At 39.1% G+C, this 13,489-nt stretch overlaps 1 protein-coding gene across 1 annotated transcript in view; it reads left to right on the top strand.

The window, feature by feature from the left end:
* The window catches only part of acvr1c.S (activin A receptor type 1C S homeolog), a 34,399-nt gene extending 21,174 nt beyond the window's left edge, over positions 1 to 13,225 (top strand). The window contains exons 3-9 of the mRNA XM_018238791.2: positions 5,594 to 5,833; positions 6,615 to 6,845; positions 8,298 to 8,465; positions 9,737 to 9,893; positions 10,485 to 10,609; positions 12,612 to 12,742; positions 12,827 to 13,225. Coding sequence (XP_018094280.2) covers positions 5,594 to 5,833; positions 6,615 to 6,845; positions 8,298 to 8,465; positions 9,737 to 9,893; positions 10,485 to 10,609; positions 12,612 to 12,742; positions 12,827 to 12,952 — 1,178 coding nt within the window. The 3' untranslated portion in view covers positions 12,953 to 13,225. The remainder of the gene's footprint in view (positions 1 to 5,593; positions 5,834 to 6,614; positions 6,846 to 8,297; positions 8,466 to 9,736; positions 9,894 to 10,484; positions 10,610 to 12,611; positions 12,743 to 12,826) is intronic.
* Positions 13,226 to 13,489: the final 264 nt, after the last annotated feature.

Genomic DNA, 13,489 nt, shown 5'->3' with positions numbered 1-13,489 from the left:
TCCACTCACACGGTTTATGTGCATCGCATTTCTTAATTGTTTTTTTGTCCTGCAGCAACTGAACAAGGCCTTTTGCCCTACTCACCCTCTGAAATTCCCATTAGATCTTTCAGTGGTGCCAAAGCTAATTTACTCTTATTTGTCCTTGTTTTATTGCACAAGGAGCTATATTTGGGTAAAAGTGAAGCAGAGGCCTTCTGAGGGTGTTTGTTCAGACTGCAAAAATATAATCTGTGCTTTTGCTATTTTGTAGAACGCTCCCCATTCGAGGGAAAATATACCTTATATGTTATTTGGATTGATCTGCGGAGATAACCTCATGTACATACTTTAATTATATATTGTCCTGCTGGTGTTCTATCTACCACTATGAATAATAGAATGCATGATTGCTATAAAACCACAAACCGCTGTACTAAGTGTCTCTCAGGTATAGCAGTATTCTTCTTTATTGAGCATGTAAAATTGCCCAAAATATGATATTCTGATTAGAATAATAGGGACATATTGAAAATTAAGTTTGTTTTTGTGTCTGAAACAGAGGGGCTGATTTATAAATGTTGACAAAAACACCAAACATTTCAGATTTATTCCTATGCTTGAATAAAGAAGTGTTAACGTGTGGAGTGGTGTTAGATTTCAGAGCTGTCACTGATCTATAACACCCCACAAAGCAGAATAGTTTTTGGACAAGGGGAACTGACACATTAATCTGGGTATATTGTTCAGATAAAGCAAGTCATTCTTTAAAATCTTATATAACAGTGTGAAGGTGTAGGGCACAGTAATCAAATGATTAAAAGGAAACTAACTGCCCCATAGAATCACCTAATTTACTGTCATTAATAAGTTAATGCCAGCCCACCCTGAAATACCAGAGTTATCACCATTAGGCATTTATGTCACTCAGTATGACCTTTTGGATTGGCTAAGAGTGCCCTGTAATACTGTATAAGTCCTTATGGTTTAGAGACTTTCCCCATTACCTCTTCTGCCTAACTCTCTAAAAGAACCAATTCTGTCACACTTTATGCCTGAGATTTAACCAGAGCATTCAGAACACAGTGGTCCCCCATTACTCAAAATTTATATTGAGAATATAAATCAATCATGAATATCACTCATGGTGAATTCTAAGGGATAATATACCCCCTACAGTAAATTATAAGGATAATAGAATTCACTGAGGCATTGTGCCCATATAAATGAATAAGGCTGCAGACTGTTTTATACAGGGAACTCTTGAGTATCACTCATGTATTATAAGGGATAATGTACCCCCTACTGTATATTATAAGGATATTAGAAATCGCTGAGGGATTCTGTGACCATATAAACACACAAGGCTGCAGGTTGAATTATACATTGTACATGGAAACACTTGTGTATTACAATTATAACAACTATAGCGTTTTAATAGTTACATGAATAAACAAGATATCTAAGTGCCCTCTAGTGTCAGCAACTAAAAACTACATTTTTAGGTATATTTTATGCCCCAATTTATGTCCTTTTCTTGAATAGTGAGTTTGTTATACAAACTTTCCCTTTAACTTAAAATAAGTGCTGCCTATTAATTGGATTTTTGATAACCATTCACCTCTGAATAGTCTGTACAATTTATTGACACAGCTTGGTCATTAAAAAGTGCCACTGTTTTTTCATAAGATCTAATGAGAAAATAAGACAATGCATCAGTATGACGTCGCCCATTCATATCTATAAATGCCAATATTTAAAGGATATTGTATCTTATTATTTACTGAATGTATTATTGGTCTGGTTTATATACTCTGCTCTGTTGGTTCAGACTCCTGAAACAATATAATAAACGGCAGCTGAATAACAGCCCTGGAAAAGACTTGACTTCTGCTACATTGGGTCAGTGCAGGGATCTATTATCAGAAGCTCTGAATGACGGGATGTCCATCACTCATAGGGGTATATTTATTACAGAGTGAAGTTAAAGATCGCCAGTCCTAGGGTAAAATACTGCCTCTCTCCATTCAGTCATGTGACATTTTTAAAGGTTCATTTATCAAAGGGTGAATTTTTACTTTCATCCAGTGATAAACACTCTTTTAAAAAAACCCATAGAAATGAATGGAGAGTGGCGGAATTTCACTCCAGGGGACTGTGCGACCTCTAACTCTTTGATAAATATACACCATAGACTCCTTTTTAATCAAATATTTCAGTTTCATTTCATTTTTTTTTATAACAATAAGATAGTACCTTGTATGTGATCCTAACTAAGATATAATTAATCCTTATTAGTGGCAAACAATTGGATTTGTTTAATATGTAAAAATTTTTTAAGTAGACCGAAGGTATGGAGATCCGAATTACAGAAAGATCCCTAATCTGGAAATCCCCATGTCCTGAATATTCTAATTAACAGGCCCCATACCTGTATTTCAAATGCTACATGGTTGTGTGAGACACTGATCTCAGCAACCAGACATAAGTTTAAATGAAACCATATACGGACAGTATGCCTTTAACCCCACAGCAGCTGTGTATGAATGTTTGATGCTCCCATGTCTGCGGGATGTAAAGCCAAGCGAGCATAATACAGAATTTAATTATAATGTAGCCCTTGGGTTGCTGATTCAGTGGAGTCTATAGCTAAGTGTTATTTCACTTTGGCAATAAAAGTGGTATGGTAGCCTCTTCTATTTATACATACATTACCGTATATATAATATACAAGTAAGGGGCTGTTTCATGTATTAATGAATATATAATAAAGTAAGAATAAATCTTACTTTTAAGGGACATTTTGCCAGCTTTAGAGACAGAGGTGGTAGGATTCAACAACCAAAGAGTTGGACAAATACACTATATACAGGCAGTTATTAATTTCCTGGCATCTGCAGTGAAATTCCCAAGGGGGCAAGATCCATCCCAGAGTGTTTCTCAACACATTTTGCCGGCAGGCCCTGTCAGGAATGATATATCTACGCACCCATTCATGTTTACTTTTTTTCTTGTAAAAGTTAATAAAACGTAATGAAATTGTGTATTCTGCACATGGATCCATTCTGTTGTTTAATAAATGGGCCCCCAAGTACATTAAACCTTCAGCCGTGTTTTTCCATGGAAATCACCTACTCTGATTTAAGTGCACTGCGGTTTGGTTTGCACTGGCTCATTTATTATGTAGACAGAAAGTCTTTGGAGCGAACCTTTCAAAACTCAGTGGCGGTCAGGACTGATCATTGCTATGCTAATACCTGAAATGGGATTTTTTTCATTCTACATACAGCAATTGCCTGGAAACAATATGAAGGATTATTAATAATGGAAACAAAAGATATGCTAAGGCTAGCGCATAGTCCCAGAGCTTCCTTTGGAGACCCAGGATACTTGTGGCAATGTTCACTCTAATTCTTTCTTTGTTTGTTTGAGCAGTTTTTTAAAAACTGCACTCGGGTCAGAATTAATACAAAAATTTGTGTTTTCATCCAATATTCGTTGTGCGCACCACAATTTGTTGTCTGTGCTGCCCTCAGAATTTGTGTGCATGCACACGCCTTATGGGAACATTGCCCACAAGTTAAAAAAACATTGGTGGTCAGGCCCCCCAATAAAACAAAAAAAGGCATTGGTGGCCACGGTCCCTCATTAAAGTAAAAACCAAAAATTTTCGGTGGTCATGTATCTCTCCCTATAAAAAAACACAGTTGCCAGGGATTTAAAAAGCTAAAATATTGGTTTTCAGTGGAAACTCACCTTAAATTTGGCAGGTGGTCTTCTTCTTCCTAGATAACAGCGGCTTATTTGTTTTCAGCAGCTTCAGTTCTTTTTGGCGGCTTCCGCTCTGGCCCCATTTTTTTTTGGCTCCCATTCTGCTTTAGCCCACATTTTACTTTGGCCCCCATTTGGATTCTACTCACATTTGATGGCTCCACTTCCTTGACCCATAAATTGAGTGGCCCACCAGGCATTTACCCAAATGGTCTGATGGCCAGTCCAGGCCTGGCTAAAGGATATAGTCACACTAAAATCAGCTATACACAGAAATCTTATTTATTGAGATCAGCAAATGTGCATGTCTTCAATTGATTTGGCAACCCAGGTCTAGGCTATTCTTGTATTATGATAGTGGCCTGTACAGACCTATTGGGAAAGGGCTGGCCTGATATGGTAATAAAGGGGATAAAGGGCATAATAAAACCTAATGCGCCAGTATTATAATTACATAAATTGGACAAAGGATGTATTAACCCCTAACATGCCTGTATGATCACTAAATAAAAGTTATAAAAAGTATAATTACCCCAGACATGCCAGTGTAATTCCCAAATAAAATGCATAAAAGGCAAATTAAACCCAGATGTGACTGTATTATCACTAAATAAAATGGATAAAGGACAAATGAACAGACATGCCAATATAATTACTTAATAAAATGGATAATCAGCATATTAAGTCCAGACGTGCCAGTATATTCATGACAGAAAATGGACACAGGGCACATTAACACCTGGTGTGCCAGTATAATTACTACAAAAAATAGATAATCAGCATATTAACCCCAGACATGCAAGTAAGGTCACCGTAAAAATGGCCAATAAGCACTTCAATACCTCCAGACAAACCAGTAAGATGACTGCGAAAATGAGCACACCATTAATTACAGACATGCCAGTAAGATCAATGCAGAAACAAATACATTAAAAACATTACCTCACCTACACTTGCACAAGCAGAAAACCAACAGCGGGAGTTTTTCTTTCCTAATTCCAATGGCTCTATCTCTGCCTCTCTCCACTTTGTGCATAAGTGATAAGTGCTGTAACACCCCCTGTTGGCATGTCTCTTCCAGTTAACCCACACCCACAGCATTATATGCTTGGGTGTGAGTTGAATTAGAGAAGTATTGCAATTTTGCCAGCAATCATCTTCCACAACAAGTAGCTCCCACACAATGTCTAGTAGCAGTAGCATCCCCATGCAGATGAACAAGTGTTACTACTGTAGGTGCAAATAAGACTATTCTAAGCAGAGAAAGGGTTACACCGTTTTACACCCCCTGTTGAAATTCACACCCTTTTGGATTCATTATAAAAATGAGGAATTACATAGACACAGCAAGATGATAAGTTCTCTGGTATGTTTGTCAAGTCAAGACTCATATTAAAGGGATACTGTTAAAACACAGTTTTTGCATGTTTTGATAGAACAACACATATGGTCTGCTAAATAATATTTTTATTTGGGGGAAAATGTGATTTTCTATATATACATACGCACATAGATGCACAATTGTGGGCTGGATAGTAATACAGTTTATGTAATTCAAAGAAGCCCATTGGACAGACTAAGAGAGCCATATATTCCTAGGTCATCCAGCAGATCAGGTTTATCCAACTTCTATATAATGGCCCAATTCTTTACATGCTCAATGGCCAGATTTTAGCAAAATGGTGATATCATCCATAGAGGTCAGTATCTCTCAGAAGGCTATGTCTGGCCCATGGACAGATGGACAGGCCTGCAGTAGATATTAGCCTCATTATACATCCATGTTTATTCAGTTGTTCATATGCTAATTTTAATAACTACTTTTTCTTTTCTAACACTGCAGTGACTCCGGGAGTGTCCCATATGGGCCATGTGGAACTGACAGTTATCATCACTGTATGTATATGCCTCTTGTCAATAGTCATAATGGGGACTGCATATGTCTGTCAGGGCCGCTACTGCACTAAGAAGAAATCCAGGCGGCAATGTGTTGAGGAGCCTCTTACAGAATGTCCCTTGGATATTGCTGGGAAGTCACTTAAAGATCTTATTTATGACATGACAACTTCTGGATCTGGGTCGGGTACGCATGAAGCCAAGCACGGAACACATATAGAGGAGGATAGGCATCACTGGGCATGTACCATGTAGAAAGACACATGGGTGGAGAGGCAAGAATGAGCATGAAATAATAGTTGAAGGGAGACAGCATCAATTATGGGAACATACAGGAGTAGGGTGGCAGGAGTGAGCATGGAACGCTAGTGGAGAGAAGGCAGCAGTGAACATTTTGACTGCATCGAATACACAGGGCAGCAGCAAGCAGTAAACATATGGGCAAGTGAGGCCGAGGTAAATAGGGAGCTAATGTAGGGTGGCAATGGTGAGCATGGAACACAGTGGAAGTGAGGGAGGGTTAAACCTAGAACACGGGGAGGCAGCAATGAGCACCACAATCATTCAGATTCAGTAGTGAGCATCAAACACCTAGGAAGTCAACAGTGAGCTAGAAACAGTGGTAAAAAAAAAAGCTTCAGAAAGAGCTCATAACTGAACAATTGTTTTTTTTCCTTTCAAGGGGCAATATTTTTCAGTGGACTAAACTAGGACAATGCCTATGTAATTGTTGTTGTAGTTAATTAACAGAACTGAAGAACTGATGTCTATTACATTGTTTCAGATGTTAGAACCACAGCACAGAGAGACATAAACAAATACAAATTTTATTGCAATAACATTTACAAGTAATTTTCTTTCACCCTTTATTAAAGGTATTTTATGTTTATATCATTTTCCAACACATTTGGGCAGTTAAAAAGCAGGTTCATGTTCATTCTTCCATTTATATTTTACATTTCTTTTAGGTTTGCCTCTGCTGGTCCAAAGAACTATTGCAAGGACTGTTGTCATTCAAGAAATTGTCGGCAAAGGACGATTTGGAGAAGTGTGGTGTGGAAAGTGGTGTGGGGAAAATGTGGCTGTAAAGATCTTTTCCTCTAGGGATGAAAGGTCCTGGTTCCGGGAGGCTGAGATATATCAGACAGTTATGCTAAGGCATGAAAATATCCTTGGCTTTGTTGCTGCTGATAATAAAGGTATATATATATATATATAATCTCAGTCTTTAGTTGGTTGAGGCAGGGGTTACTGCCATGAATCCTGAATGTAGTACCCAAAATCCAACAGAGTTCTGGAATGTTTCAAATAATGCCACAGGTTCACCTCTTGAGTGTACTGTACATGTAACATGGCATGACCTGCATTGGTCACATGAGTGGTATGGCAAGATAGTTTCTACTACAGTGGGATAACAATCAAGGGGAAGGGATAAAGTACTTATAGTAGCAGTAAGAATAATAACATTTGTGAAGGTGAACTGTGGATGCAGGATAGCAGGTATAGTAGGGAGAGATGGTGCCTATAGTAGTAGTGGGATAATAGTCTCTGGGAAGGGACTGTGGCTGTGGGATAGCAGGTATAGTAGGGAGAGATGGTGCCTATAGTAGCAGTTGGATTAATAGATTTTGGTTAGGGACTGTAGCTGTGGCATAGCAGGTACAGTAGGGAGAGATGGTGACTATAGTAGCAGTGGGAATAATAGTCTCTGGGAAGGGACTGTGGCTGTGGGATAGCAGGTATAGTAGGGAGAGATTTCCTTCAAGATAAATATTTTAAATAGAAACAGTTCATATAAAGGTTGATATCAAGTGGGTAACACTGAACAGGGCTTGGCCATCTGAGCATTAAAGAACAGTATTTTGAAATACCTCAGTAATACTAAGGGTCATATTTATCAAGGGTCAAATAGTAAACTGAAACATTTGAATTTCTATCTCCCTATTCAAATGTAAATTTGAATGTGAAATTTATCAAAACTCGACCACGGAAACAGTCCTAATTCGAATATTCACCAACCAATACCTGCCGAGTTCATGTACAAGTCAATGGCAGAGGTCAGTTGAGCCATTTGGGAATGTTAATACCCTTCCTGACCTTGATTCATACGAATCAAATATGATTAAAATTTTCGGCTCTGAACCATTCATATTTTTTCTTAAATAACCTCTCAGTCAAATTGTGAATATATTCGAATTGAAAAAATTCGACCTTTGATAAATGGGCCTCCCTGGCTGAGGGCACGTGGAAGTTTGACTCTGCTGCTCTCAGCATGCATATCTTTTACAGACTTAGAGACTCTCTTTATCTGCACTAAAGTGTACAGCTTTCACTTGAGTGCAGGCACACGGAGTGGAGGTTGGCTGCTTTCACATTTTTCAGACCCACTTCTGTTCCACTCCATGTATTTGCAGATCCGCTTTTATCAGCCAATGCTCAATGTCCTCTCAGCCAGTCACAACTGTCCTGTAACATTATTATTGCTACAGATAACATCACGTTTGCATTGCAAAAATAGCAAACCACACATAGACAAAGGGAGACAGAAATGGTCTTTGCTGTATTTTTGAATTTAACATAAATTTACAGTACAGTAAATATACTACATTCTGCACAATGAAATCATATTCATTTGTAAATTTCCCCTGCAGATAATGGCACTTGGACTCAGCTGTGGCTTATTTCAGAATACCACGAACAGGGTTCCTTGTTTGATTACCTAAATCGCAACACTGTAACTATTGGTGGAATGATGAAACTGGCACTGTCTATAGTCAGTGGGCTGGCACACCTACACATGGAAATTGTTGGTACTCAAGGTATACCATCAGATTATATGTTTGACCAAGACTTTAAAAAAGAGTACTCCAGTATGGTTATGGTTGTGAAGGCATCTGTATAATGTGTATGTACATATATGTTTCAGAAAGCTAGAAATGGAATGGAATATATTATAGGATATTATATTATAGGATATTAGGGCTCATTTACTAGCGTAACTTTCAAAATTATCATGCAGCTTGAAATACAAGATTCACTAGCTTGCCTGCAAATTGCAGAAAACGTTAGTAGAGAGAATCAGGGAAGAAATGGTTGGAGCTACACAGCAAGGGCTAGTGATGTAGAGCAGCTGTTGAGAGAGAGAGAGAGTAGTGATGGGCGAATTTGCGCCGTTTAGCTTCGCCGAAAGATTTGCGAATTTCGCGAAACGGTGAAAAACTCGCGAAATGGCGCCGGCGTCTCGTTTTTGACGCCGGCGCCCGTTTTTGGCGCCGGCACCCGTTTTTTCGGAAAATGTTTTTTTGACGCCGGCGAATTTTTGCCGCAAATTTTCGCGGGCGTTTCGCAAATTTATTTGCTGGCGGTGAAACACGAAAATTCGCTGCGAATTCGCGCCTGGCGAATAAATTCACCCATCACTAAGAGAGATAGATTGACTCAAAGAGGCATAGAAAGAGAGAGGAGAGATAAAGTCAGATTGGTAAAGATTAAAAACAGAGGAAGTGAAGATAAATTGGGAGTTTAGAGATGAAAATGAATGAGGAAAAGGGAGAATATGAAGAGAAGATAAGAATGGGAGGTTCTGGAAAGGGGAGATGAAGGGTAAGTGAGGGAAACTGGTGTAAATATTTAGGGGTGAAAGACTGTTAAGAAAATATGGTAAGAGTTTGGAGAAAGAGATACTGGGGTATAGAAAGGGAGCAGGTAACATTGGAATGGAAAATAGATCTAAAAAATTAATTGGGAGCAAAATTTATAAAGAGTAATGTGACAAAGATCGTAAGCAGAGAATGAGTTTATGGTGAAGCATGTAGAATGGGCGTAGAGGGCAGAGACCGAGAAGGGTGAACACATACTAGAATAACCCATGGCAATTTTCGTGTAGGGAATATGCCATGTATAGTCCTAGCTGGCCATGTTTCCTCCATGGTACAGTATTATTTGTGTGCCTGGAAACTGGAGGAGCCTTAAAAATGGGGGGTCTCAGTAGGAAGAGGGAAAATAGTGAGGGAGAAAGTCATATAGGCCAAATATGGTTTACATGACTGGATTTATCATTGTACTTAATACCTTATTTTTATGTTCAAAGGGAAACCTGCCATTGCTCACAGAGATCTAAAATCCAAAAATATTCTAGTGAAGAAGAATGAAACTTGCTGCATTGCAGATCTGGGTCTGGCTGTGAAACATGATTCCATAACTAATTCAATAGATATCCCTCAAAATCCTAGAGTAGGAACCAAGAGGTAAGAATAGGCCAGAACTTCTTCATCAGGTTTACTCTTCTGCTACATCTTGAGTCTGGGCAGCTCTGCTAGAAGGGACTGGGTTTACAGCAGAGCAATGGCTATATTTATTCCACTGAAATTTTGTCCAAACCAAATAATAATCAAGGTCAAGGTGTTTGCGGATTTGGCATTGCTTTGGCACAGGGGACATTTATAAGACGCCAACTGCTGTGTGCCTTGTTATGTGCTAATATTGGTGTTAGCATATGATAACCCATAACAGCCAATCACTTGGCAGTGGTCCTTGGCCTGCTGTTATAAAGAAAAAGAAAACATCTGATTGATTGGTTGCTGTGGGTTACTAGATATGGAGCAGATGTTGCAGCAGTATACAAAATTTGAGGTTTTACCAATATATCTAAAGAGAATTTAAAAAATAACTGCCAATTAGGAAGCCGTGGGACTGGCTCAGATTCAGACAGTTGCTTTGTGGCAGCAGTGAGCCGTTAATTGATATAATGACCTGACGCTGGGGCTTTTAGACCGTGTCGTTACCTGATGTACTGTTCTCTCCGCTGTTAATATTTGTTCTCTGTCTTCTGTTAAAAGGTATATGGCACCGGAATTGCTGGACGATTCAATAAACACATATCACTTTGACTCGTTCAAATGTGCAGACATCTATTCCCTTGGCCTGGTGTACTGGGAGATCGCCAGGAGATGTTCAGTGGGAGGTTGGTTTCTGTTTGTTCTCTGCCTTAAATAGCATCTTACTTTATAACCTAGCCATATGGTAGGGTGTATTTGTGCTCAATCATCCAAGGAATGAAACCTGCCTACTCAGCAGATAACAGTACTTGGCACTGAAGCACATCTTAGCAATCTATGTTCTTTCACAGCATATGGACCTAATGTTGTCTTTCGATAAGGGCTTATAGGGGTTGTTCACCTTCCAACACTTTTCAGTTCAGTTGTTTTTGGATAGTTTACCAGAAATAAAGACTTTTTCCAATTACTTTCTATCTTCTATGTATGACCGTTTATCAAATATTGAAGTGTAAAGTTTCATTTTTCACCTTCTAAAGCAGCTCAGGAGGGGGGGTCGCCGACCCTATAAACTGTTCTAAAGTGATACATTTAGTTGATACATTTCATATCTTTGTTCCTGCTGAGCAGAATCCAGAGATGCTGCTGAGAAATGTATCCACTAAACGTTGCACCTGAATTACTAAGCTGCCAGAGACAGGAACATTACATTTTAAACTTAGATTCTAAAAAAAAATGGTAAAAAATAAAAAAAAGGAAAGTAATTGAAAAAAGTCTTTATTTCTGGGGAACAATTTAAAACCAATTGAACTGAAAAAAAGTGTTTGGAAGATTAACAACCACAACCCCTTTAAAAGAGCATTACTGTGCCTGCTTTATATTTTTATTTTTGCATTTATATGATTCAGATATTAATAATGTATATGTATTTTTTTCTTGCTTTGTATGACACTAGTTTGTATCAAGGTGTCACTGACCAAGCTTTAAGTTTTGCAGTTTCAGGCTTTTCTAAAAAGCCATAGGGGCAAATTTACTAAAAGTGTAGTGACTAATGGTGGCGAAAATTCACCAGCGTGACGTCATTTCAGAACTTTGTTGATTTACTAACGGTTGCCGGCGTAACTTCACTAGCGAAGGAGATAGACTCTAGCCGTACTTCGCTCCGTAACGCCAGGCGAAATTGCGCTCTGGCGAATGGATGTAACTACGCAAATTCACTAAGATGCGGATTTTACTGAACGTTACCTCTTGCGCCAGACTTGCCTTCGCCACCTCAGATCAGGCGAAGTGCAGTAGAGTAGATAGGAGTTCCTCAAAAAATAGCTGCCGTCTTTTCCTTTTTTCAGGGTGATAGGCTGCAAAAGAGCCATTTTTTTGGGGGTAACCGGCTTCCCCCTACATTTCCTAACATATGGCACATAAACTATACACTGGGCACACGTGTAGGGCAATATAACACCTCAATTTTCTTTTATTAAGGTTTCCCGGGCTTGTGTAGTGTAATGTATTTGCTGCAACATATACGTCGATTGAACTTTAACTTCCCACCGTATGCAAATTAGGCAACGCTAGCGCAAATTCGATTCGATTGGCGCAGTAACGCTAGCGCAACTTCACCAGCATTAGGCGCCCTGGACTCAGCTTCGGATTTTAGTGAATTAGCGCTGTCCTGGCGAATCTATGCCTGGTGAAGTGTTGCGCTGTGAGCGAAGCCATCGCTGGCGAATTTTCGGAGGTTAGTGAATTTGCCCCATAGTCTCATTCTGGCTGTCCACAACTCCTACTGTACCCCTTACTCATATCTTATCCTCAACCTATAGTGTGAGTTCAGGTCAATACATCATATGTGTATGTACTGTATATTCATGTTTCACTATGTACAATTTTTACAATGTTTTTCAGGTTTGGGGCCAATAATTTTGTAAGTCTCATTTACCATCCTCCAATCAGAAGGGTTCTAACAAACGTTTTCAGACAGGTTTCAGCTGAAATTCATAGATGTGTAAATGTTAATAAGATCACTGTGTGGCAGTTTATGATCACTGTTACTTGTAGCAGTTATTAATTGCTCTTAAGATGAGCTCACCACTGTCGGTAGAAGGGTTTTCACCAAATAAAAGTAAAGCTAACATCATTATGAAGTGTTGTTGCTCATTAAATTCTTAGATGCTTTGAATTAACTTATTACAGGAGTTGTTGATGAATACCAGTTGCCTTATTATGACATGGTGCCTTCAGACCCTTCTTTGGAAGACATAAGGAAGGTGGTCTGTGAGCAGAAGTTGCGACCCAGCATACCAAATCAGTGGCAGAGTTTTGAAGTAAGTGTAAAAGTAAAGTGTAAGGGTAAATTTAAATTTTTTCCCTAAAAGGGCAGTTCTCTGCTATTTATATTGTCATTTCAGGCTTTGCGAATCATAGGCAGAATAATGCGGGAATGTTGGTATGCCAACGGAAAGGCCCGACTGACCTCCCTTCGCATTAAGAAGACCATCTCTCAGCTTTGTGTCGAAGAGGATTACAAGCTGTAAAATGGGATACTGCCCAAAATACACAAACTGATAATGCTGTACTTGGGTCGGCTTGTATTTGTTCTACCTCAGAAGTAGCAAGTGCCAGGCGAACATACCAAGAAATGGCTCTGATGGCAGCTTCTTGGTGACTGCGGTTCGTAAGCAACTCGGCTGTTAAACTTTTTTATGGTATTATTGGGAAATGTATTTGCTAGAAAAATATGGTCAGATATACTGTAATATATTGAACCTGCAATGGCCTTAAAGCTAAATAACTCCTGCCCCCCCCCCCCCAAAAAAATGATCAAGAGGAGAACTTACTTTTAGGATCATATATGTTTCTAGTGGGCCTCATTACTTATATTTAAAAAAAGTAGGACAGTCCTACCTAAGGCTCTTCTGAATGCTCTCAGTTGGTGGTGCGGGATGTTGATATCAAGTGTTACAGTCGCCATCTTTCCCTACTGTCGCCATCTTGTTCTGCTCCTGTACCTTCTAAACCCCCAACTCTCCTACTTAAAATTTCCACCATGCAGGGCCCTGGGCAGTTACCCC

This window comes from Xenopus laevis, chromosome 9_10S, assembly GCF_017654675.1.
Source record: "Xenopus laevis strain J_2021 chromosome 9_10S, Xenopus_laevis_v10.1, whole genome shotgun sequence".
Lineage (NCBI taxonomy): Eukaryota > Metazoa > Chordata > Amphibia > Anura > Pipidae > Xenopus > Xenopus laevis.
Note: the sequence above shows the minus strand (reverse complement) of the source record. Positions and strands in the feature narration are given on the sequence as shown.